This window comes from Carcharodon carcharias, chromosome 28 (assembly GCF_017639515.1).
Source record: "Carcharodon carcharias isolate sCarCar2 chromosome 28, sCarCar2.pri, whole genome shotgun sequence".
Taxonomy (NCBI): Eukaryota; Metazoa; Chordata; class Chondrichthyes; order Lamniformes; family Lamnidae; genus Carcharodon; species Carcharodon carcharias.
In genome coordinates this window covers 25,809,901-25,832,262 of record NC_054494.1, presented here as the reverse complement: position 1 = coordinate 25,832,262, position 22,362 = coordinate 25,809,901, and the positions used below count along the sequence as shown (strand labels likewise).

General features: G+C 42.4%; 1 protein-coding gene across 8 annotated transcripts in view; it reads left to right on the top strand.

Moving 5' to 3' along the window:
• The first annotated feature begins 828 nt into the window (after positions 1-828).
• parga (poly (ADP-ribose) glycohydrolase a) overlaps positions 829-22,362 on the top strand; it is a 184,984-nt gene continuing 163,450 nt past the window's right edge. Inside the window, exons 1-4 of one of the 8 annotated variants that reach the window (XM_041176254.1) lie at positions 904-1,058; positions 2,527-2,566; positions 13,037-13,103; positions 14,484-15,530. In XM_041176254.1, the coding sequence (XP_041032188.1) occupies positions 1,032-1,058; positions 2,527-2,566; positions 13,037-13,103; positions 14,484-15,530 (1,181 nt within the window). In that variant the 5' untranslated portion in view covers positions 904-1,031. Of the gene's footprint in view, positions 1,090-1,485; positions 1,646-2,526; positions 2,567-12,403; positions 12,486-13,036; positions 13,104-14,483; positions 15,531-22,362 lie in introns of those variants that run through there. The other 7 variants (XM_041176255.1, XM_041176258.1, XM_041176259.1 and 4 more) reach the window with 7 other exon arrangements.

Sequence of the window (22,362 nt, the reverse complement as noted above, 5' to 3'; positions counted from 1 at the left end):
ATAGTGAGCTGCCTTCTTGAACCACTACAGTGCTGTTAGGAAAGGAGTTCCAGGATTTTGACCCAGTGACAGTGAAAGAACAATGAAACAAGTCAGAATGGTGTGTGGTGTGGAGGGGAACTTGCAGGTGGTGGTGTTCCCATGTATCTGCTGCCCTTGTCCTTCTTAGGCAGCAGAGGTTGTGGGTTTGGAAGGTGGTGTCAAAGGAGCCTTGGTGAATTCCTGCAATGCATCTTGCAGATGGTACACGCTGCTGTCACTGTGCGTCAGCGGTGTTGGGACTGAATGGTTAAGGTGGTGCATGGGCTACCAATTAAGCAGGCTGCTTTGTCCTGGATGGTGCTCAGCCTCTTGAGTGTTGTTAGAGCTGCACTTATCCAGGGATGTGAGGAGAGAGTATTCAATAACTTGTGCCTTGTAGATGGCGGACAGGCTGTAGGGAATCAGGAGGTGAGTTACTCTGCAAAATTCCCAGCCTCTGACCTGCTCTTGTAGCCACAGTATTTATATGGCTGGTCCAGTTCAATTTCTGGTCAATGGTAACCCCCCCAGGATGTTGATAGTGTGGAATTCAGTGATGGTAATGCCATTGAATGTCAAGGGGCATTATTTAACTTAACTATTTAACGACTGGACCACCAGTTAAATCAAAATGAGCAAAATTGTTAAACGAGACGGGTCTGATAGACGATGAAGTCAACCACACGGTCTGAGACAAATCACTTCCTGGAATACCCTCCAGCCTGGGCAGCTCTCGCCCTCTCGGTGACGCCATCACCGCCCTGCAATCGATTGGTCCATTTAGCTGGCCGTCATGATGACGTCGACGACGACGCCTGGCGGCGGGGCATGCCGGGATTTGTAGTCCCGCCTTCCATTTTCCAGCACTCCTCAGTTTTTTTTTTGTTGTTTTTAATTCCATTTTCCTCCATTCCCCTTCGGCTCCGCCCTGCCGGCGGAAACTACAGTCGCTAGGCGACTGGCGATAGGGAGAGGGAGAGGGCGATCGGAGACAGGCGATCAAAGCCATAATGCCGGCGAGGCGCCCAACGCGACAGGTTAAATATATTTGTTGACGGAGGATGGTGGGTAGGGACCATAATGCCATCGAGCGGCGCGACCCCCCACCTCCCCCACCCCTCTCGCTACCCTCACCCTGACGCGCCGTGTGCCGAGGGGGGGGGGGGGGGGGGGGGGAGGCGGTTCTGGAAAATTCCGTGGCTCACGCGCGCGGCGATCGCGAGATTTGCCCCTCCGCGGCCGCCATCTTAGTCTCAGGTTAGATGAATTGGAGCGGTTTTGGCCTGTGGCTCCTCCCAGACGCAGCAAAGCATTAACCCTCCACCCCTGTGGCTTTTACTTTCTTTTTGAAAGACGGTGATTCAACTGTCATCATTATTTTACTTTTTTTTTTCAAAACAAAAAAGTTCCCCTATTCCTCCCTCGCCCCTCCTCCTCCTCCTCCTCCTCCTCCTCCTCCCCCTCTCCCTCTCCTAAAACACAATAATGAGTGCAGTGTCTGACTGCGAGCCCATGAGGAAAAGACTGAGGCTGGACGTTGCCCCGTCACCGCCACAGCAGCTCTCCTCTTCCAGCATCTGTCAGCCAGAGGCGAGAAGCACTGGTTTATTAATCCGCAGGAAAGGTCTGTAATGAGGCAAAGCCTGTCCCTTAGTGCCACTCAGCAGCATTTCCAGCAGAGTTTTGCTTCACCTGTAGCAGCCATTCCATTCAGGAATGCAGTGCCCCCTCCATTCCCAGGCAATGCCCATCATCTGCTGTGCCATAGATTGGGTGGAAAGTTTTAAGAAATTGTAAAGTTATTGGATGGGGGTTGCGAACTTTGGTTGGACCTCTCCTTGAATGTTTCACCACACTTCTGACTGTCAGACAACCCTTGTTTCCTATTTCCAGTTCTCTTGCTCAAGGAACATTGAACAAGAGTGTTCAAAGAAAATTAAACTCTACTTGTCCTTGGTTGCTTGTAGCAGTGCCCAGGAAATTCATCTCTAGTTCCCAGAGACTTCCAAGTCAATCCTGAAGGGCTGACAACCCTGATTGTTGAATGTGGCAGGCCAAATCTTTCCCAACAGTTAGCTTTCCAGTTTCTGTTTCTCAGCCAGTTTCCTGTGCCATCTGTCATTTAGCCCTTTGCTTGATTTACTTAAGCTCCTGTTCAACAGCAGTCTTAAGTCCTCTCAAAGAGCCACTTGTGGGTGTTTGTTGCACCAAGGTGGTAGATTCTTTCACAAGTTAACAAATCTGTGTGGGAAGTTGTATTCTAATGTTATTGCTGCTTAAGCATTTTTTCAATATAAACGCTGTGCTCTGAATTGGTGTTGGCACAAAGCAAACTTATCCAAAACTCCTGAGATCTTTTCTTGCTTTGTATGAATCAATAGTGCTGTGCATCAATCATTAAGAGGATAAAGTTCCCAGGCTCCCTAATACTGCTGTTGAGAAAACTGAATGAGAGTGGTACAGGTTGTGCTGCAATTCTGACAACATTTTTCCTCTTCTAATTAGGTTTTCCTCTCTGTGTGGAGCTGTTTGGCACTTCTTTATGGTGATGTGGTTGTGAATTGTTACTTTATGTTGACTTTTCTTTGAACACTTTGAGATATATTTTTCGATGAACAATTAAATGTATGGTGCTTTTGAATTGTTTATGAATGAGATTTTGGTATTGTGACTCAATTATTAAGGCCTCTATTATAGTTTACATGAAAAATGGACAGAATCAAGCCATTGTATCACCAAAATAAGGATGCAGATTCTGTATTTGATTGTACACAATTTGTTTTATTTATTCATTAATCAGTAATCCTCAGTTCTGTGTTTTATATACTCATGAAAGTCATTCACACATATTTCATAAAATCACTTTACCTTCAGATGTGCATATATATTTATATATATATATATATATATATATTTGAGGCCACTGCACATTTAGATTGCAGTGTGGTTGTGGAAGATATGTTGATACAATTACATTAATTAATATTGTAACAATTTTTTGGACACCATCCAATTTAACATTTTTTTGAACCTGTCATCGGAATTGAAATCCCTTTTGTCATAATAGCCAACATCTAAGCATTACTCTCTGTTGTCTATTTTTCTTGCTAGCCTTTCCTTTTTCCTCCTTTCATGCCAGCTATACAATTAAACAATTGTTTTCTTCTGCTCCCTCCCTTAAAGTCTTTTTTCTGTGTGTAAGTCAGACATTGTGTTTTGACAGACTATTTAACGACAGGGATATCATTGGCTGGCGACATGCCTGTTATCACTTGCCTTCTCATTCATGTACATTTCTAGCTTCCAACAGGTGTTGCTGGATAGGGATCATTACAAGGTTTGGTTATTTTTATATATATTTGTTCATGGGATATGAGCATTGCTGGCGAGGCTAGCATTTATTGTTCATCCCTAATAGCTTTCCTTTAAGAAGATGATGGTGAGCTGCCTTCTTGAACTGCAGCAGTCAATGTGGTGTTGATACACTCACAGAGCTGTTAGGGAGGGAGTTCCAAGTTTTTGACCAAGCCAGAATGAAGGAATAACAATCTGGTTCCAAGTCAGGATCATGCATGACTTGGAGAGGATCTTGTAAGTTCCCATAATGTTCCCATGCACATGCTGCCCTTGATCTTCTAGGTGGTAGAGGTCCTAGTTTGGAGGGTGCTGTTGAAGGAACTTTGGTGAGATGTTGCAATGCCTCTTGCAGATGGTACACACTGCTGCCACTGTGCGCCAGTGGTGGAGGGAATGAATGTTTAAGGTGGTGGATAGGCTGCCAATCTCTAACATAGGTTGCTGAATCCAGACATGTTGGCTAAGATCTGTAACATAACAGACAAGGAATCAAACTTGGAAGATTTCTGCTGTGTGTGGTTCAGCAACTCATTGGAAAAACATGTTGAGCCTTTGGGGAAGCCACACTATATATTTTTAAGACAATTAATGATTCAAGTTTTGCCATTACTTTTTCCCTTCTTACAACAAATATTATTAATGGTTTCACTGTTACCTATCTGGGTCGCATGACAGTGATTCTATTTCTTGATGTTGATATTCCTATGTTGTTTCACAGAAATTGCCATTATTCACTTTAAAGCAAGACGATGGGTTTTGTCAGGCTATTCAGCATTGGGGTGTGGAGCAGCTGAGCCCAAACCTGCCTTCAATATGCATCCATCACAAACATTTTCAGCATGTCTTGCTAGATCGCCATCAGGAGCTTGAACCATGTCTGAGTTTTGAGAGAGATTGGTGTGGAGTATCTAAAAGACACTCGACACAGAATCAACTGTAGGTAGATTCAGCAGCAAATCTTTATTTAGTACAAGTGTGCACACATGGGAGATGCTCTTTCAGATTGCTCTAAAAAGCAATTCAAAGTTACAGTTTCTGTTAGATATTTATACCGTCTTTTGGGTAACTCATCATTAACCCACAATGTTCTTATCTTGTATGTCTAATTGTTACATCCTTAATTACAACTGAGTTTAATAAGTAAACACGGAATGACCTGTTCATTATCTCTGGGAATTTGTAAAACAATCATGGAACAACCTGACTGTTAGCACAAATGATATTGCAAAACATGTATTTTACTTTTCTATCCTGACTTTTCACTGCAGTGTCTAGCATTCTGCATATCTTGACCCTGAGGTCAAGCTATTAGTTTATTACAGTATAACTCATAGACTATTCATCAACTTATTTTATCCTGACCCAATGGTCACATTCCTTTAGCTTTACCATGGACTGACCATGGGCTAGTCATTAGTTTCCAGGGCTGTTGAAAAGGTCATATTCATTCTAATTTTTTTAAAACTGTAAACACTTTAAAACTTATATCTACAACTTGGCCAAGCCTGTGTAATCTCATGATGCATCCTGATATGCCCCTTCAGTCCCCCATTTTGGCCCTTGTTTTCTAACCCCAAAGATGGCCAACTAACACTAAACTATCCTGTGCTCTTCGCCCCATCACTGCTGGCCAGACAGGTGGCTAGATTCACATGGTCATGTTTTCTAAATGACATCAACTATACTCTGTTTCTTCCCAGGCTTGCACAGTGCTTTGGTCACTATTTTAGCAATGGCTTGGTTCCAGCATCACCACCACCGAGTACTACATTTGATCCTTAGTCTTATAGCAATTAGTAGTTGTACCACCATTAGTATATGAGAGGTAATTCTGATCCAAGGATGAATATCCACCCTAGTACTCCAGTCTCAAATCGCCCACCATCGTTATACGTCCTTCAGTTTAGTTTTCAATTCCTTTTCCAGTTGCTTTCTATTGAATTCATCGATATTGCTTCATTGCTGCCCCGGGTCCCCCTCCGCAATTCCAAAAGATGTTCTGGCAGCTTCCCCTCAGAAAGCAAGTATCTCAGTAAATCCTTCATTAAATCATTGGTTATGTTCACTCACTCCCTACGCCAGATAGCCGAATGTCCGATTGTTGTTGAGGCCCGGAGATGGAAGTAGAAACTTGAGTTGATCACTGGCAGTGGATTTTACTATACTGGTATTGAGGCTTGGTGGTGGTCATGCAGTATTCCTCTTCTCCACGGTATGCTACCTATGTTGGTTTGTGTCAGGTGCTAGAAATTTCAAGGGTACAGTTTATGGTGGTGTTAGAACCATATGTAGCTCTCGTCCCCATCTCTATGGGATGTGGGCAGACAACATTATTCCCTTTCTCCCTACACCCAACCAGTGAGGTTCCCACAAAGGGGGCTCACCTCTGGCTTGCATATTTGGATATGGGGTAATACTTTAGCCAATTGCCATCTCTAATGATCTCAGTATTTTCTACCTCATAGAGGGGTTTGGATTCCTCTTCCTGCAAATTAGGTTTGGGGGGAACCATTCCTACTAGTCACAAGTGTTTGCTGACGCAGTGTTTGGCTGTTGGGTACACTTGTATCTGATCTCTCAGGGTGCATAATTTTCACCAGAGTCTATTCTGGGGTCCAAGGTGTATTTAGAGGAACTGTAAGGACTCCCTGGTGGTTGTAGTCATGGTCCCAGGGGTTGAAATTACTGGGGTCATGTGGTAGTTGTGGGAGGATTCCTTGGGCACACCCTCCACCTGCCATGCTCCCTCTAAAACACCTCGTACCATTCTCAGGACACATTGCCCAGCTTGGGGGATCTGAGGTGGTGCTATCAATTATTACAGTTGGTACACATACAATATCAAAACATTTATCCCCTACACTTGATGCATTGTTGGGGACGGTCAGACATGTACCTTTTTCTTTGTCCCCTTTACTCAGGAGATTCCAGGATACTTCTCGTGGCACTGTTGTTCCACTCCCAAGTGTTTTATTTATTTGTCCATGGGATGTGAGCTTTGCGGGCTAGGCCAGCATTTATTGCTCATCCTGAACTGCCATCGTCCAGAGGGCATTTAATTGTCAACCATATTGCTGTGGGTCTGGAGCCACATGTAGGCCAGACCAGCTATGCATGGCAGATTTCCTTCTCTAAAGGACATAAGTGAAGCAGATGGGTTTTTACGACAATGGGCAATGGTTTCATATATATTAATCTGCGACCAGTGTTTCCACCTACTTTTTCCTTTCATGTTCACGCATGCAGACATATCACTGGTCCTCAGGACCTCATAAGGTCCTTGCCAACAGGGTGCTAAACTTGGTTTTGCAGACAAGGCCCTGATCATTTCCATATCCCTGATAATCTGCTGGGCCCTAACTTCCTGTCTCAGGTCACGCAATTGCTTACACAACTCTTTGATGAATTGTTTAACCTTTTTCCTTAGCTGGCTTTATGTCCTCACTGCGTGAACAAGTGCTCTCAGGAAGCTTCATGGTTTGTCACGTCATTAGTTCGAATGGGGTTAGTCTGGTCACCCAGTTAGGAGTCACCTGCTGTCTCATCAGGATACTGGGCAGCAGATTGGTGCAGCCCCTGTTCATTTCAACAATGGCCTTGGAGAGTGACGTTTTGAGGGTCCTATTCATTCTTTCCACCATACCAGAGCTCTGCGGTATATTGGACCTTTACTTAACTCCCAACAGGGTACATGCCAGTTTAATTATCTTGCCTGTAAAATGTGTTCCCTGATCTGAGTCTATCTGCAGGGGTATTCCCCATCAGGATATAATTTCTTCAGCGGAAATTCTCGCTACAGTATTAGTGGAACAATCTCAGGTTTGGGTCCCTGTGAACTATATCATACAATCAGATTGAGGAAAAAGCGAAATAAAATAAGTGCGATAGGCACCAGGACGAAGACTTACTGTTGTTCGGGTGTTCCCCTGACCGTCTCACCATTGTTCATGTACATTGGGGACCATGGCCACTGGCCCTTTCGTCTCTGTCTCAGGCGGAGCTGAGGGAGCCACGGCATTATATTCCGGTGGCTGTTTCCAGTCCCAATCATTGTCCTGGCTGTCATATTTGGCAGTCCCTTTTCCCAGTACTCCGCAGTCAGTTTCATCATTATTGTCTGGGGATGTAAGTCTTGGTCCTGGCACCTAGCGCACTTATTTTATTTTGCTTTTCCTTAATCTGATTTTTTACGCGTTTACTAAGTAGCGACCGATAACGATAATCATACTTTTCTCTCTCTAATCCATATCCTGAGCATCCCACCACCCCTCCTGTTTAGCCAGGGGGTGTGGGTGTGGTCCTCTGGATCCCATTCTTTCTTTCTCATTTCCTGTATTAGTTTCTCATTCCTATCTGTTAAAAATCTAGTTATCAACCCTTCCAGTCCACACTGATTCTCATCTAGTCTAGACATGTTATACAGTACCTCGCCTCTGGCCTGCGCTTCGTTGGTTCTGACCTGACTGCCTCTTGATGCAGGTCTACTTGGCTTGTTACCAAGAGATGACAGCTCGCAGCTAATGGTACCTCGCCTCTAACCAGCGCTCCGCCAGTCCCGACCTGCCTGTCTCCTGGTGCAGCTCACCTTGCCTGTAGCCTATAGACGGTACTGACCTGCTGACTGCACTGCTCCTGCTTCCTCACCTCCAGCCAATTCTCAGGTTTGGGTCTCTGAGAACTGTGCCATACAATCGCTGGACTTACACCCTAAGTATGAATGGTAAAGTAAAAGTACTCACCCGCCTGGTGCTTCTAATTGATCGGTTCCTCAGTTGCTGGTGGAGACCCTGCTCGCCAATTGTTGTGGAGTATCTAAAAGACACTGGATATAGAACCAACTGTAGATAGATTCAGCAGCAGAGCTTTATTTAGTACAAGTTAGCACACAATGGAAATGCTCTTTCAGAGTGTTCTAAAAGACAATTCAAAGTTACAGTTTCTGTCATATTTATACCGTCTTTGGGTAGCTCATCATTAACTCAGTGTTCTTATCTTGTATGTATAATTGTTACACCCTTAATTACAAATGAGTTTACAACATAAACAAGGAATGACCTGTTCATCACCTCCGCAGTTCTGGAGGAATTTGTAAAACGATCACGGAACAACCTGATAGCACAAATGCTATTCCAAAACATGTTCCTTACTTATCTATTCACTGCAGTGTCTAGCATTCTGCATATCCCGACCCTGAGATCAAGCTATCAGTTTATTACAGTATAACTCATAGACCATTCATCAACTTATTTTATCCTGGCCCAAAGGTCACATTCCTTTAGCTTTACCATTGGCTGACCATAGGCTAGTCGTTAGCTTCCGGGGCTGGCCAAGAGGTCATATTTGTTCTAGTTTTTTTTTAAACTGCAGGCACTTTTAAAACTTAAATCTACAACTTGGCCAAGCCTGGGTAATCCCATGGTGCATCCTGATATGTCTCTTCAGTGACCCTTGATTTTTTAGCCACCAGTGGGCTTATCAACTCAGCAGTTTTGCATTTTCCGGTGTATGTTTCTTCTCCAGCTATTGTGAAGTTATGCAAATGTTCATGTACTGTGGCTTTAAAGGAATAAAGGATATCCTAAGTTACACTCACAGCCAATTCATATTCGAACTGGCTGATGTAGAAACCATCTTGCAGCATCAGCTTCTGTGGACTGGGAGTGTGTGTCGCAGGCACAAAAAGTGGTTTTGCGATAAAACGTAATTTCACCAATCATGGATAGGTGTTAAGGCCTTCTTGGCCTGAGTGGCTTCATCCGCCTACTGACCTGACATTGTGCTTACATGCTTTATGGATTCATGAAGCTTTTGAAAGTTTCTGACCTCTGAGCCAGAATGACAGCTTTGGGATTTTTTTTTATTCATTCACAGAATATGGGTGTCACTGGCTATGCCAGCATTTATTTCCCATCCCTAATTGCTCTTGATGGGGTGGTGGTGAGCTGCCTTCTTAAACCACTGCAGTCCATGTGGTGTAGGTACACCCACAGTGCTGTTAGGGGATTCCGGTACTTTGACCCAGCAACAACGAAAGAACAGTGATATAGTTGTAAGTCAGGATAGTGTGTAGCTTGGAAGGGAACTTTCAGGTGGTGGTGTTCCCATGCATTTGCTGCTCTTGTCCTTCTTGCTGGTAGAGGTTACGAGTTTGGAAGGTGCTGTCGAAGGAGCCTTGGTAAGTTGTTGTAATGCATTTTGTAGATGGTACACACTGCTGGTCTTGTGCGTCAGTGGTGGAACGAGTGCTTTGTCCTGGACGTTATTGAGCTTCTGAGTGTTGTTGGAGCTGCACGCATCCAAGCAAGTGGAGAGTATTCCATCACCCTCCTGGCTTGTGCATTGTAGATGGTGGACAGGCTTTGGGGAGTCGGTAGGTAAGTTACTTGCTGCAGAATTCCCAGCCCCTAAGCAGCTCTTGTAGCCACAATGTTTATGTGGCTAATCCAGTTCAATTGCTGGTCAGTGGTAACCTCCAGGATCTGATAGAGGAAGATCCAGCAATGGTATTGCCATTGACAGTCAAGTGGAGATGATTAGATTCTCTCTTGTTGGAGATGGTCATTGCTTGGCACTTGTGTGACCTGAATGTTACTTTTCAATTAACAGCCTAAATCTGAATATTGTCCAGGTCTTGCTGCATATGGACATGGACTGCTTCACTATCTGAGGAGTGGTGACTGGTGCTGAACATGTTGCAATCATCAGCGAACATCCCAACTTATGATCTTATGATGGAGGGAGGGATGAAGCTGCTGAAGATGATTGGGCCTAGGACAATATCCTGAGGAACTCCTGCAATAGTGTCCTGGGAATGAGATGATTTCACCTCCAACAACCACAACCATCTTCCTTTGTTCTAGATATGACTCCCACCAGTGGAAGGTTTCCCCCCTGATTCTCATTGACTTCAGTTTTGCTAGGGCTCCATGATGCCACACTTGGTCAAACGTGGCCTTGATGTCAAGGCCAGTCACTCTCTTCTCACCTCTTGACTTCGGCTTTTTTGTCTCTTTTGTTTGGACCAAGGCTGTAATGAGGTCAGGAGTTGAGTGGCCCTGGTGGAACCAAAACTAAGTGACAGGGAACAGGTTATTTCTGAGTAGGTGCCACTAGATAGTGGACGATCTCTTCCATCACTTTGCTGATGATCAAGAGTAGACCAATGCGGTGGTAATTAGTCAGGATGGATTTGCCCTGCCTTTGTGGGCAAGGCATAGCTGGGCAATTTACCACATTGTCAGGTAGATGCCAGTGTTGTAACTGTATTGGAACAGCTTGGCTAGGGACATGGCTAGTTCTGGAGCAATAGACTTCAGGACTGTTATTGGAATGTTGTCTGGGCCCATAGCCCTTTGCAGTATTCAATGCCGTTAGCCATTTCTTCATATACTTGGAGTGAATCAGATTGGCTGATGACTGGAATCTGTGATGCTGGGATCCTCGGGTGGAGGACCCCAGCATCCACCTGACACTTCTGGCTGAAGATTGTTGCAAGCACTTCAGCCCTGTCTTTTGCGCTTATGTCCTGGGCCCCCCACCATTGAGAATGGAGATATTTGTGGAGCCACCTCCTCCTCCATTTAGATGTTTAATTGTCCACCACCATTCACAACTGGATGTGGCAGGACTGCAGAGCTTATATCTGATCCTTTGGTTGTGGGATTACTTAGCTCTGTCTATTGCCTGCTGGTTCAGCTGTTTGGCATGCAAGTACTCGTGTTGTAACTTCTCCGAGTTGACAGCTCATTTTCCTGTTTCCCTGGTGTTGCTCCTGGCATGCCCTCTTGCACTCTTCATTGAGCTAGGATTGATCCCCCTGCTTGATGGTAATGGTAGAGTGAGGGATGTACCGAGCCAGATTGTGTTTGTGTACCATTCTGGTGCTGCTAATGGCCCACAGTGCCTCATGAATGCCCAATTTTGAGTTGCTAGATCTGTTCGAAATATATCCCATTTAGCAAAGTGATAATGGCACACGACATACTGGAGGGTATTCTCAACGTGAAGATTCATCTCCTCAAGGACTGTGCAATGGTCACTCCTAATGCTGCCTTGGACAGATGCACCTGTGACAGGTAGATTGGTGAGGACAATATGAAGTATGTTTTTCCCTCTTGTTTCCCTCACCACCTGTTGCAGACCTAGTCTAGCAGCTATGTCCTTCAGGCTCAGTCAGTAGTGGTGCTACCAAGCCATTCTTGGCGGTGGACATTAAATCCCTCACCCAGAGTACACTCTGCACCCTTGCCATCCTCAGTGCTTCCTCCAAGTGTGTTCAGCGTGGAGGAGCACTAATTCATCAGCTGATGTGGGGCGGTAAGTGGCAACCAGCAGGAGGTCTCCTTCCCCACGTTTGATCTCCCGAAGCAATTGCTTAATTCGCAACCTGGTTGCAGCAGGCCAGGAAGACAGCAGAAACATTTTAGGGATGTCCTGAAAGATCCCTGAAGAGATCAAACATATCCATTGATTCATGGGAGACCCTGGCTTGTGACCAACTGAAATGGAGAAGGCTTATTCAGGAAGGCACTGAACACATCGAGAGATTTCATCAGGAATGTGTAGAGGCGAAGTTGAGACCTATGAAGGAGCACACAAACATCCAAACAACCTACCAACTCAACCCTATAAGCACCACATGCCCCACACATGCCAGAGCCTGCAGATTGCACAAGGGACTTATCGGCCATTTCAGAACCCATCAAACTGGAGTTGGAAGCAAGTAATCCATGATTCCAAGGGACTGCTTAAGAAGAAGGGGGAAGGGGGTACCCCAAAGACGCACTGGGGAGCTCCCTTCAGAAGTTCCCGGGTAAGGTTTGCAGGCAATTGCCCGGAAGTGCAAACTTCCCATGGGTAATCGCCCTGCACTGGGAACCATCCAAAAATGCCACTTAAATCGCAAACTTCAGATGGTTCCAACTGGGTTACAATCAGTTAGAAAATGATAGAAGAATTAAAACCTCTTCTGACTTCTGGGTAACTATGACACAGACCCACACCGACTGTCAACAAGACACACCCCACACCCAGGGCCCTCCCCCCGCCTCCCCTCCCAGGGAGTGGACTGGCAATCCAACGCTGATTGCCACTCTGAGGAAGTTCAGGTCTATTATTTTCTGTTTATTACTATTATGTGCTAACCAATGCTTGTTAAAATTACTGGAATTGAGTGCTTATCCTATGTAGGAATGGCTGCAAATGGAGTGTGCCATAGATTTTTTAAAAAATTAACAGGCAAAAATAATGTTTTGAATGGAAAAGTACAGAATGTCTGACTCATGCATGAGGTAATGTTTTGATAAAAAAGACAATGGAATTGGGAAATGATACACTTGTCAATTTGTGTATCCCTGAACAAGTAGAAGTGGGCCAAATGGCCTGTTTGTGTTGTATACCCTTCGTAATCTTATGTAAAGCTTGTGAAATGAATTGCCTCAGCCTGCACAAATATTCTTTCTGAGCCATAAACAACTTAATTAGAAATATTGGAGGAAATTAGGAGGATAGTGCACATCAAGAATAAGAAATGAGATGATTGTCAGCATGGGTTAAATAGTTGGTTCTGTAATACCTAAATGGAATTAATATGAAGTGCCTTTTAGATAAATTTTGAAATGATGATTTGTGTTTTAATATATGTTTTGATGTTTTGCAGGCCGAAGAGAAAAGTGGGAAGATTTAGCAGCAGGCAAATGTAATGATTTAAAGATGGACCAAGCCAGGTATAGTCCTCAATTTATAATGAGTCCCAACTTCCAAGCTCCAGGGTATTGTATCTGGGGGGTATCCCAAAGAGGCGCTGGGGAACGCCACCACCCCTGGAAGTTGTCACGTAAGGATTGTACAGCAATTGCCTGGGAAGTGCAGACTTTCCCTGGGCAATTGCCCTGCACTGGGAACCATCCGAAAATTGTGAGGCAAACTTCAGATGATTCTGACTGTTTTACATCAATAGTTACCTAGAAAAAGTTAGAAGAATTAAAACTACTTCTGGGTAACTGTTGCTCAAACCCTGACTAACCAACCCACCCGCCATCATGCCCCCACAGTTCTTGGCCTGAGTCTGAAGATCGGGCAAGCCAGGATCAAAAAAAATTTCAAGGTCAGGAAGCAGGAGCAGAGTGACAATCCAACTCTGATTGCCACTACTTGGAAGTTTAGGCCCAATGTGTATTATTTGTGGCGTAGTAACTCCTATTGTGCTTGAATGGCAATCATCTTCTCCAAGGGTGTGTTACTTGACAGAATACTTATCTTTATGTATTTATATATATATCTGAACTACAGGCTGCTCTCCAGTTTGCAGGATCCACAATCTGCCAATAATGCTGAGTCTCTTGATTTTTTTCCCCCAAATGATAACTTCTGATGATAATGGGAATAAGAGATAAGCTTTACTAACACTTTGCTTTTCAGAAACACTGAAAAGGTGAACATGTGAGAGCATTTGAGGATAAAAATGAAAGAAAAGAAAGAGCATTAAATAGGTAGACAAATTTGTATTTTTGAGCTGACCCATGAGTATGGTAGCTCAGTGGTGTTGAGTTCAAATACTACCAAGGATTGTGCAATAAAAAATCTCGTAATTTGTGCTAAAAATCAGCTGAAATGATGATGAAGAAAGCCATTATGTACTGATTCACTAATGTCAGGCATTGTGTGACAGCAATCCTACACCATCTGCCACTGAGTCCAAATGCCCTCAAGCTAACTAGGGGCAAACTAACTGGAAGTTAATCATGATTAAAGGCAGCTGGGGAAGCTTAGTAACTACAGTACTGGTCTCAGCTTGGGATGCCCACGGTCAAGTTGAAATTCTTGACAGGAATTCACATTTGGTTTTTTCTGGAGCAATTGGCTATGTATGTATCCTTTTCCACAATCTCAGATACAGCTCCTTGTTGATCCTAGGATTTTTCAAATGAAGTATCCATGGATTAAAATTTAGGTTTTGCGAGTGTGTGGGGGAGGTTAGAAAATATAAAAACAAGTGGTTCATTTTAACAGAGGGTGGCTCATTTTAACAGAGGGTGATCAATTTATCAAGTTCACATTCATATGTATTTAAATAGTTCTTTCAGCTCAACAATATTATTTTACAGCACGGAACAAATGCTGCAAGACAAAGGTGGAAGATTGGAAGGAACTTCTAATGAGGGTGGAAGGATTGACATACAAGCAGACCAATATGTGCAGCAGAGAAGTATGATGAATACTTCTGAAAATGAGTCCAAAAACAGTAAAACAACAGGGTACTGTGAGGCTGAAGAGAAAACTAGAAAACAGAAAGTGAAAAATCCCTTCAGTTCAGAGACTGAGAGATTTGAATGGATCGCCAAAAGCATAGACAGATGCACCTCTGAAAGGGATAGCGATAACCAAAAAGTACCAAATGCCAAAGTGGAAAGTTCTGGTTCTGGAGAAAACAGTAAGAGCATTACCCCACATAAAAAAAAGTGCAAGACTCTTGAGGAATGGGTAATAAAACCTTCTAGTACAAAAGGAGCAAGGAATATCACAGCCACTCGAATTGGTGAGATAACCCCTCTTAAAGAGGACCATCACATCATTGACCTTGAGGCCACAAAGTCAATTGAGGATCCATTTGATGAGATGTACATTGTCCCAGAGAGTCCACTCTCTGATTCTAGCTGTGAGCAGTATTTGCCAGGCCCAAGTGGAACTGAAAACCAAGATAATGGAAAGAGAGCCACAGGAGCTTGGCTCGCTGTTAAGAAAGAGACCGAGTCTGTCTTACCTATGCAAGTAGATACTTCAGGTAATAGTTCCTATGAATCAGAGACTAAACATATTTGTTTATTATCCAAAGTTTCAGAAGGTTTGGATGACACCTCACTTACCCACACTTATTGTTTTGATACCTATTCTGATCATAAAAAAGTTGAAGAAACGATGGAAGTGGAAAAAGGCATACATTGCCAATGTGAGGATCCATTCATAAAAGCACAGCCTAAAGCATTTTGTGGTTTAAAGGATGGAACACATGAAGCACGAAAGCCAGAGCAAAAAATAAACCCATCATCTAGTTATTCATCACAGCTGGGGAATCAGAAGGGACCCCCAAAGGTGTTGAGAAAAATCACTGATCATTTTGAGTACCTGGAAAGGAAGCCACAAAGGATAAACAGGTAATGTTCTTTTAATTTTTCTATAATCTGGAGATCCATGTGTAGAAAGAAAATCTCAGCAGTGACAGAGATTGAACAGTTTCTTCATGAGTGAGTAAGGCCTGCAATGGCTTGACTAGTTTGTCCAGTTAGAGATTGAGCCATATGGACAAAAAAGGTTTGTGTTCCCACTCTAAACTGACATAATTAAACTCGGTCAAGATGATGAGGAGGATATTGCAATTAACTTCATCTCTACTTGTTAGTGAGTGGAAAATCAGCCAGGGCTCCCATTCCTGTTTGCTCAAACAACATTTGCTATCAGTCTGCGTGCAGCTACCAGACAAGGACAGGCTGGGACTCAGCTGTCATTTCCCACTTGTTGGATTGGTGGACTTGAGCATAAACAACGGCCTTTGAGGCAAGATGTGGAGAATGATATTGGGACAATATCAGCAAGAAGTCAGGAAACCCGAAAGAGAAAAGGAATGGCTTTAACAAAAGGATATGCAAGTTCCATCAGTGGTTACATATGTTTTCTTCAGCTGGTAAAACATGTCACTAAAGGTTTACTGTCTGAGGTTTTCTGTGTGAGAGAGAATATTCAGGGAGAACCTTTCAATATATTTTCCAAAGAATTCTACATTACATTCCAAGCTTTTTGCGTGTGTGTGTGTGTGTGTGTGTGTAATATATATATTAACTAGCTGTTTTTGATTTTTTTTTCTTTTCTCGTGTAGCATCTTCTACATATTGATGTGACTAGTTAATTCAGTGCGTATATCACATTTTAACGTGTTAAACCACTCGTAGCCATAACGTTCTCTTTTGCTATCCATATTTCAACATGCATCACCATGGTTGTGTTAAATAATTGATGAGATTGCTCCGTGGTTTAAATAGCAATGACAAGGTTGCTGCGTGCAGTAAGCACAATTAGAGTTATTGGGTATGAGGTAGAGTTTAATCGAAGGTTGAGGAGTTTTCTAATAGGTCAATCTGGGGACTGAGTAGAGCCATTCTCATTCCTGTATTATGGATTTTTATAGAACATTGTAAGGGTAGTTGTGTAAGCTCAAGTATGAGCAGAGTTTCTTTAGTTCCTAGTGGATGTGAGCTCACTGTGCAATATTTCCAATGGACAGGGCTCAAAATCATAGATAGCAGGAACTTCAGTATATTGTCGTGGCCTTCAGGGCCACTAACCGTGTTAGAATTCAAAATTTGACTAAGATCCTGTAAGCTTTGTACCGAATACGCTAAGGTCAGAAGATTGTAAAATGTTGAATCTTAAACCATTTGTTCTGCAAAAAAATTTTGTTTTTCAGTATAGGACACCAAGTATAATGACACCAAGTAATAGCCAGCATGAGAAAACTAAGGCTTTAGCCATTTGTCCTAACACTGGTTTGATGTGTTTCCTTTCTTAAGCTTTTATGAAGCACCTTGTAATGTCTATCAACATTAATATTGCAGCATAATTACAAATTGCTGTTGACCCTAGCAATGTAGCCTGTAGTAAAGTGAAAATAAATAAAAGCCTACCGTGAAGTTGAGTGAAGAAACAATTGAGCTTAAAAGCATTGTAATATTTTTGTAGTTGCTTAGTAGTTAATTGCAGACTATCTTTGTTTTATAAATGCTTGTGCACAGACATTATTGGAAATTTTACACTGTTTCTGTCAGTCAGTAAATCAGCACTTTGGATAGTGAATTCTAGTTTTATTGGTGAACGCAGGTTGTAGTTTACATAGGAAGACGTGTTGCCCTACATATCTCCATAAGAACATAAATAATAGAAGCAGGAGTGGAACATACAGCACTTCAAACCTGCTCCATCATTCAATAAGATCATGGCTGATCATCTTCAACTCTGCACTCCTGCGCTATCCCCATATCGTTTCCCCTCAGTGTCCAACAATCTTTTGATCTCTATCCTGAATGTACTCAATGACTGAGCATCCACAGCTGTCGGGGTTAGAAAACTAAAGATTCACAATTCTGAGTGAGGAACTTTCTCATCTCAGTTGCAAATGACCAACTCCTTCTGTAGCTATTACCACTCCTTCTAGACTTCTAAAGAGATCAGTTAACCTGGCGCAGATTATGGATCAAATCTGTGATTTTTCAGACCTGTTTGGCCTAATAAACATCAAGTGGCATATTTACCCATTGAAGTCGTTCAGAACGTTTGCAGTTTATTTTATTGTAAGTTAATTAAATCACGTAACATTTTGTAGGTATGAATATAAATAACTTAGATATAATGGGAAACAAAAACAGAATTACCTGGAAAAACTCAGCAGGTCTGGCAGCATCGGCGGAGAAGAAAAGAGTTGAGGTTTCGAGTCCTCATGACCCTTCGACAGAACTTGAGTTCGAGTCCAAGAAAGAGTTGAAATATAAGCTGGTTTAAGGTGGGGGGGGGGGAGCGGAGAGAGAGAGAGAGAAGTGGAGGGGGGGGGGTGTGGTTGTAGGGACAAACAAGCAGTGATAGAAGCAGATCATTAAAAGATGTCAACAACAATGTCAACATCTTTTGATGATCTGCTTCTATCACTGCTTGTTTGTCGCTACAACCACACCCCCCCTCCACTTCTCTCTCTCTCTCTCTCCGCGCCCCCCCCCCCCCCCCCCCCCCCCCGCCCGCCACACACACACACACACACACACACAAACCAGCTTATATTTCAACTCATTCTTGGACTCGAACTCAAGTTCTGTCGAAGGGTCATGAGGACTCGAAACGTCAACTCTTTTCTTCTCCGCCGATGCTGCCACACCTGCTGAGTTTTTCCAGGTAATTCTGTTTTTGTTTTGGATTTCCAGCATCCGCAGTTTTTTTGTTTTTATAGATATAATGGGAGACTTTTCAAAAGTGTTACTTGTATTAGTGTGCAATATTTAGTTTGCAATATTTCATTATTATACTTCTTTAAAAAAGGAAATAGTAGAGCTTTATTATTGATCTCCTACATATTCCTAGTAATGTTTTGTAGCTAGCATTCCACATGTGGTTGTGTTTATGTTCCCCTCATTTGAACTTTGTGTTAACAGCAATGTAACTTAATCTTCCAAATTTGAACACCAATTACGATAGTTCAAAGACCAACAAGTGAAACAGTAAGAGTGCATACACTAAAACTTATCTACCGATCTCTCGTAGTTTGGTTGATTTGGGGTTTGCTTTCAAAACAGGAAGCAGGAAGCAAAAACAGTGGGAGGTTGTTCCTGTCTGTGTGGAGCTGATTTGCTAAACAGATTGAAAGGAGTTAGTGACATGTGCAAAGGCCTGTTCCTGCAGTGCAGCTGGAAGAAATGCCCTGTTAATTAGCTGAATTTACTTCAGCTGGGAATTGGACAACTGATTGAAAGTGTTTTAATGCAGAATGTTATACTGTGCTACTGTACTGTGGCTATTGTGTGTTTTGTGATCATGAAGGTTTGTAGAAGATGCTGTGGGGCTGGGGTATTAGTTTGGTTGATACAGTGCGTACTATAGCTTTGTTGTATTTGCTGGTTTATCAGGTAGTTGTGAATAGTTCTGTGAATCTGCCTCTAATGTATTGTCTAGAAGGTACAAAAATCATGTTCCTAGTTTTGCACAGTGCAATCACTTTATTTAAGTAAAAGGGTTTAGAAGAGTGTTTTCTTGAAAAGAATTGTAACATAGATGTTGAAGGACTTTTCATGAGTTATATTTTGCTGCTTCAGCTGCATCAGCTATTATAATTAGAGCTGAATGAAAAATTGCACCAGGGAAAAAATATTATATGCAGAATAAGTGCACAGTAATTTTATTCTTGCTTTCCAGGCAGGCCATGACCCTGAGAAGTAAAACCTTTCCAATTAAACACTAAAAAATACATTTGTGTAGATATGTGAATCCACAGCAACTGGAAAATGACTGGACTGATTAAGGATTTTCTACATGTATGGATTCGATTTGTTTTTCTCTCCCCAGGAGCTGGAAATGAAAGTGAAAGTAACTTGACAGTATTCAGTTTTATTTCACAGCATGATTTGTTGTGTTATTATGCTAACAGGGTGGGGTCTGAAAATTTGCAATGCTGAATCTGCTGTGGCACTGTTTGTGATAGATTGAGAAGACAGGAGCATATTAGTAGACAACATGTTCTGCTGTTTCAGTTTAGCTGTGTGCAATTTGATCTCCCCTTATTTTTGGTGTTGTTACTTGTTATCTGGACAAGTGCAATAATCACATGAATGGCACAGCAAGGCCCTCCAAATAAACAAGATGTATAGCCAGTTATTAGATTAGTTCTAAGATGTCATACACAAGGAAAGTTGAAAAGTGTGCTACACAGTATTATTGTGTTCACTTGGGTGGATAGGTTTCCTGCACAGAGCCCAGCACTTGCACCTTCCATGCTTATCGTGGTCAGCTGCCTATGTCAGGCAATAGTACTAAATTGTTAATACCAAAGGAGCCAATTACAAAGGTGCTGCTTGTAATAAATTAAGACGATCAACTATGTCAAGCAGATAAATTTTGTTAACATTAGCATGCCCACTTTAAGCAGTGGGGGTTGTACTATTGTAGGGTGATTCAAGTTGTGTCTAAGCTATTGGGGCACAAACTGCAGATAACAGCTGTGCTACAATATGCCATATTAATATGTACCTACACCATATGTACTGCAGCATTTCAAGAAGGTGACTCACCAATATTTTCTCAAGGGCAATGAGGGATGGACAGTAAATGCTGAAATTTACAGCGATGTACACATCCCATGAATGGAGAAAAAAATTTAAAAGTTTACAATAGTGCCACATATCTTAAAATATTTAATTCAGTGCTATTTTGATCACTATCCAATATCCCACGCTGGAAAGTGTGCATGTATGGGTTTTAGCTAAGATAGCACTTGGCTAGATGTTGTCTACCATTGGATAGCCTGCCATCACTCATTCGTTAGGTTTGTATGAAAAATGGCCACTTGGGCAGGTACCCAGAGACTTGAGAGTGCCCACAGAACTGTACCCTAGTAGGAGTCAATACCTTCAAGTGTAATGAGGATGAAGGTGGCATGAAAAATGCTGGAAACTAGCTTTCTAATTTTCTGGATTTAATTTATTTCCAAATTGAAATTATAAATCTCAGTTTAAATTGGCCATGAACAAACCCATGCTTTTAAAAGTCAGAATGTAATCAGAAAACTTACAACTTTGAGTGTCATAATCAAAACAAATACTCTTAAGTAAATATTAAATGCTTACCATTGCCAGTGCAAGTTACAATAATAAAAGGAATGGACGTGTCCCCATTAACTTTGGTCAGCTGCTGATGTGATGCAGGTTCTGTGTCAATACTTCCCACCACTGTGAAGAAAACACGAGACACCCGTCACACCAAAAAGCGCTGGTGTATGCGACAGTCGAGCTGCAGCATGCTGACATTGACATGGCTGGCATTTGTGTGTTTAACCGGAATTTTAGAATTCATCCTTCAGGGGTTAATTATCAGGTTTAATCTGAACATCAGACGGCTCCTTTACAACACATTTGGAAACAATTTTGTTTCTAGCCCTCAAGTAAAGCTTTTACTCATTTAATACTGTAAATGCCAATTTTTTTTCTGGACAGTCTGTGTTAGGCATTGTGTCAGTGAGGAATAGCAGTACATATGCTTGCTCTTTTTAATGATACAATTAGCTTGTAAAAATATTTGAGTATCATAAGTTTATAGTTTTTCTGTACTGCCTACTTTTTGCCCCTCGGGATGTAATTGCGTTGAACTGAGCATGTTGTATAATTGACAGACAGTAAAGTACTACATTTGCAGAAGTGCTGCAGTAATGTGTGTGTCCAGCAATGGAAAGGACAGGAATCAGGAGCAATCACCTGCTTCTGGGTTGTTCATCTGGTGCCGTCAAAAATGGAAAAGTCTGTAAGTGAATGTTTGAGAGTTTTTTCCAACATCCCCAAATCACTTATTGTATTGCGTGTGTTCTGTAATCACTTGATCTTAAAATATTGCACAATTGGCACATATTTTTGAAGCAACTGCCTGCCTGTGGAAGTTGGGAATGGATATCAGCAACTACACAGCTTGCAACTTGGGCTTGTGCTGACCTCATCACTTTCGGTCAAGGCTATGTGAACTTGAAAGGAAGCAGAGGAATAAAAAAAAACCTATATAACCTGACTTCCATGTAACTGGAACTTGCTCATTGTGTTGCAGTATTCTTTGGCTGGCTATCTTATCTGGTTACAAAAACAGAATTACCTGGAAAAACTCAGCAGGTCTGGCAGCATCGGCGGAGAAGAAAAGAGTTGACGTTTCGAGTCCTCGAAACGTCAACTCTTTTCTTCTCCGCCGATGCTGCCAGACCTGCTGAGTTTTTCCAGGTAATTCTGTTTTTGTTTTGGATTTCCAGCATCCGCAGTTTTTTTGTTTTTATCTTATCTGGTTGCTGTTGACCGTCCCTGTTCTTAGAAGGCCACTTCACAGTGGCGTTGCTCTTGCAAGGCAAGGGGAGTCCCCAATTTAATCTGTGAATTTATCATTTGGAGATTTTTTTAGGGCTCCGAGATCTCTTTTGATCTTGCGTATTGTATGCAACATTTCCACAGTAGATAAGAGAATGATAGTGCACGGAAAGCAATTTAATGCTGCAGCATTTCCAAGCATGAGGTTCAGTAGTATCTTTAGTAGACCATGGCATGAATGATTCATTTTCTTTAACATCTGATGTATGCATTTTATTTATGTAGTGTAGATTAATGGTTTGCCCATTTCCATATATTTTCCTATTGATTCGAGTATGCTTAACATTCGTATTTAACGAGAGGCGTGGAGAGCATCCACAAGATGGCATCACATTATGTG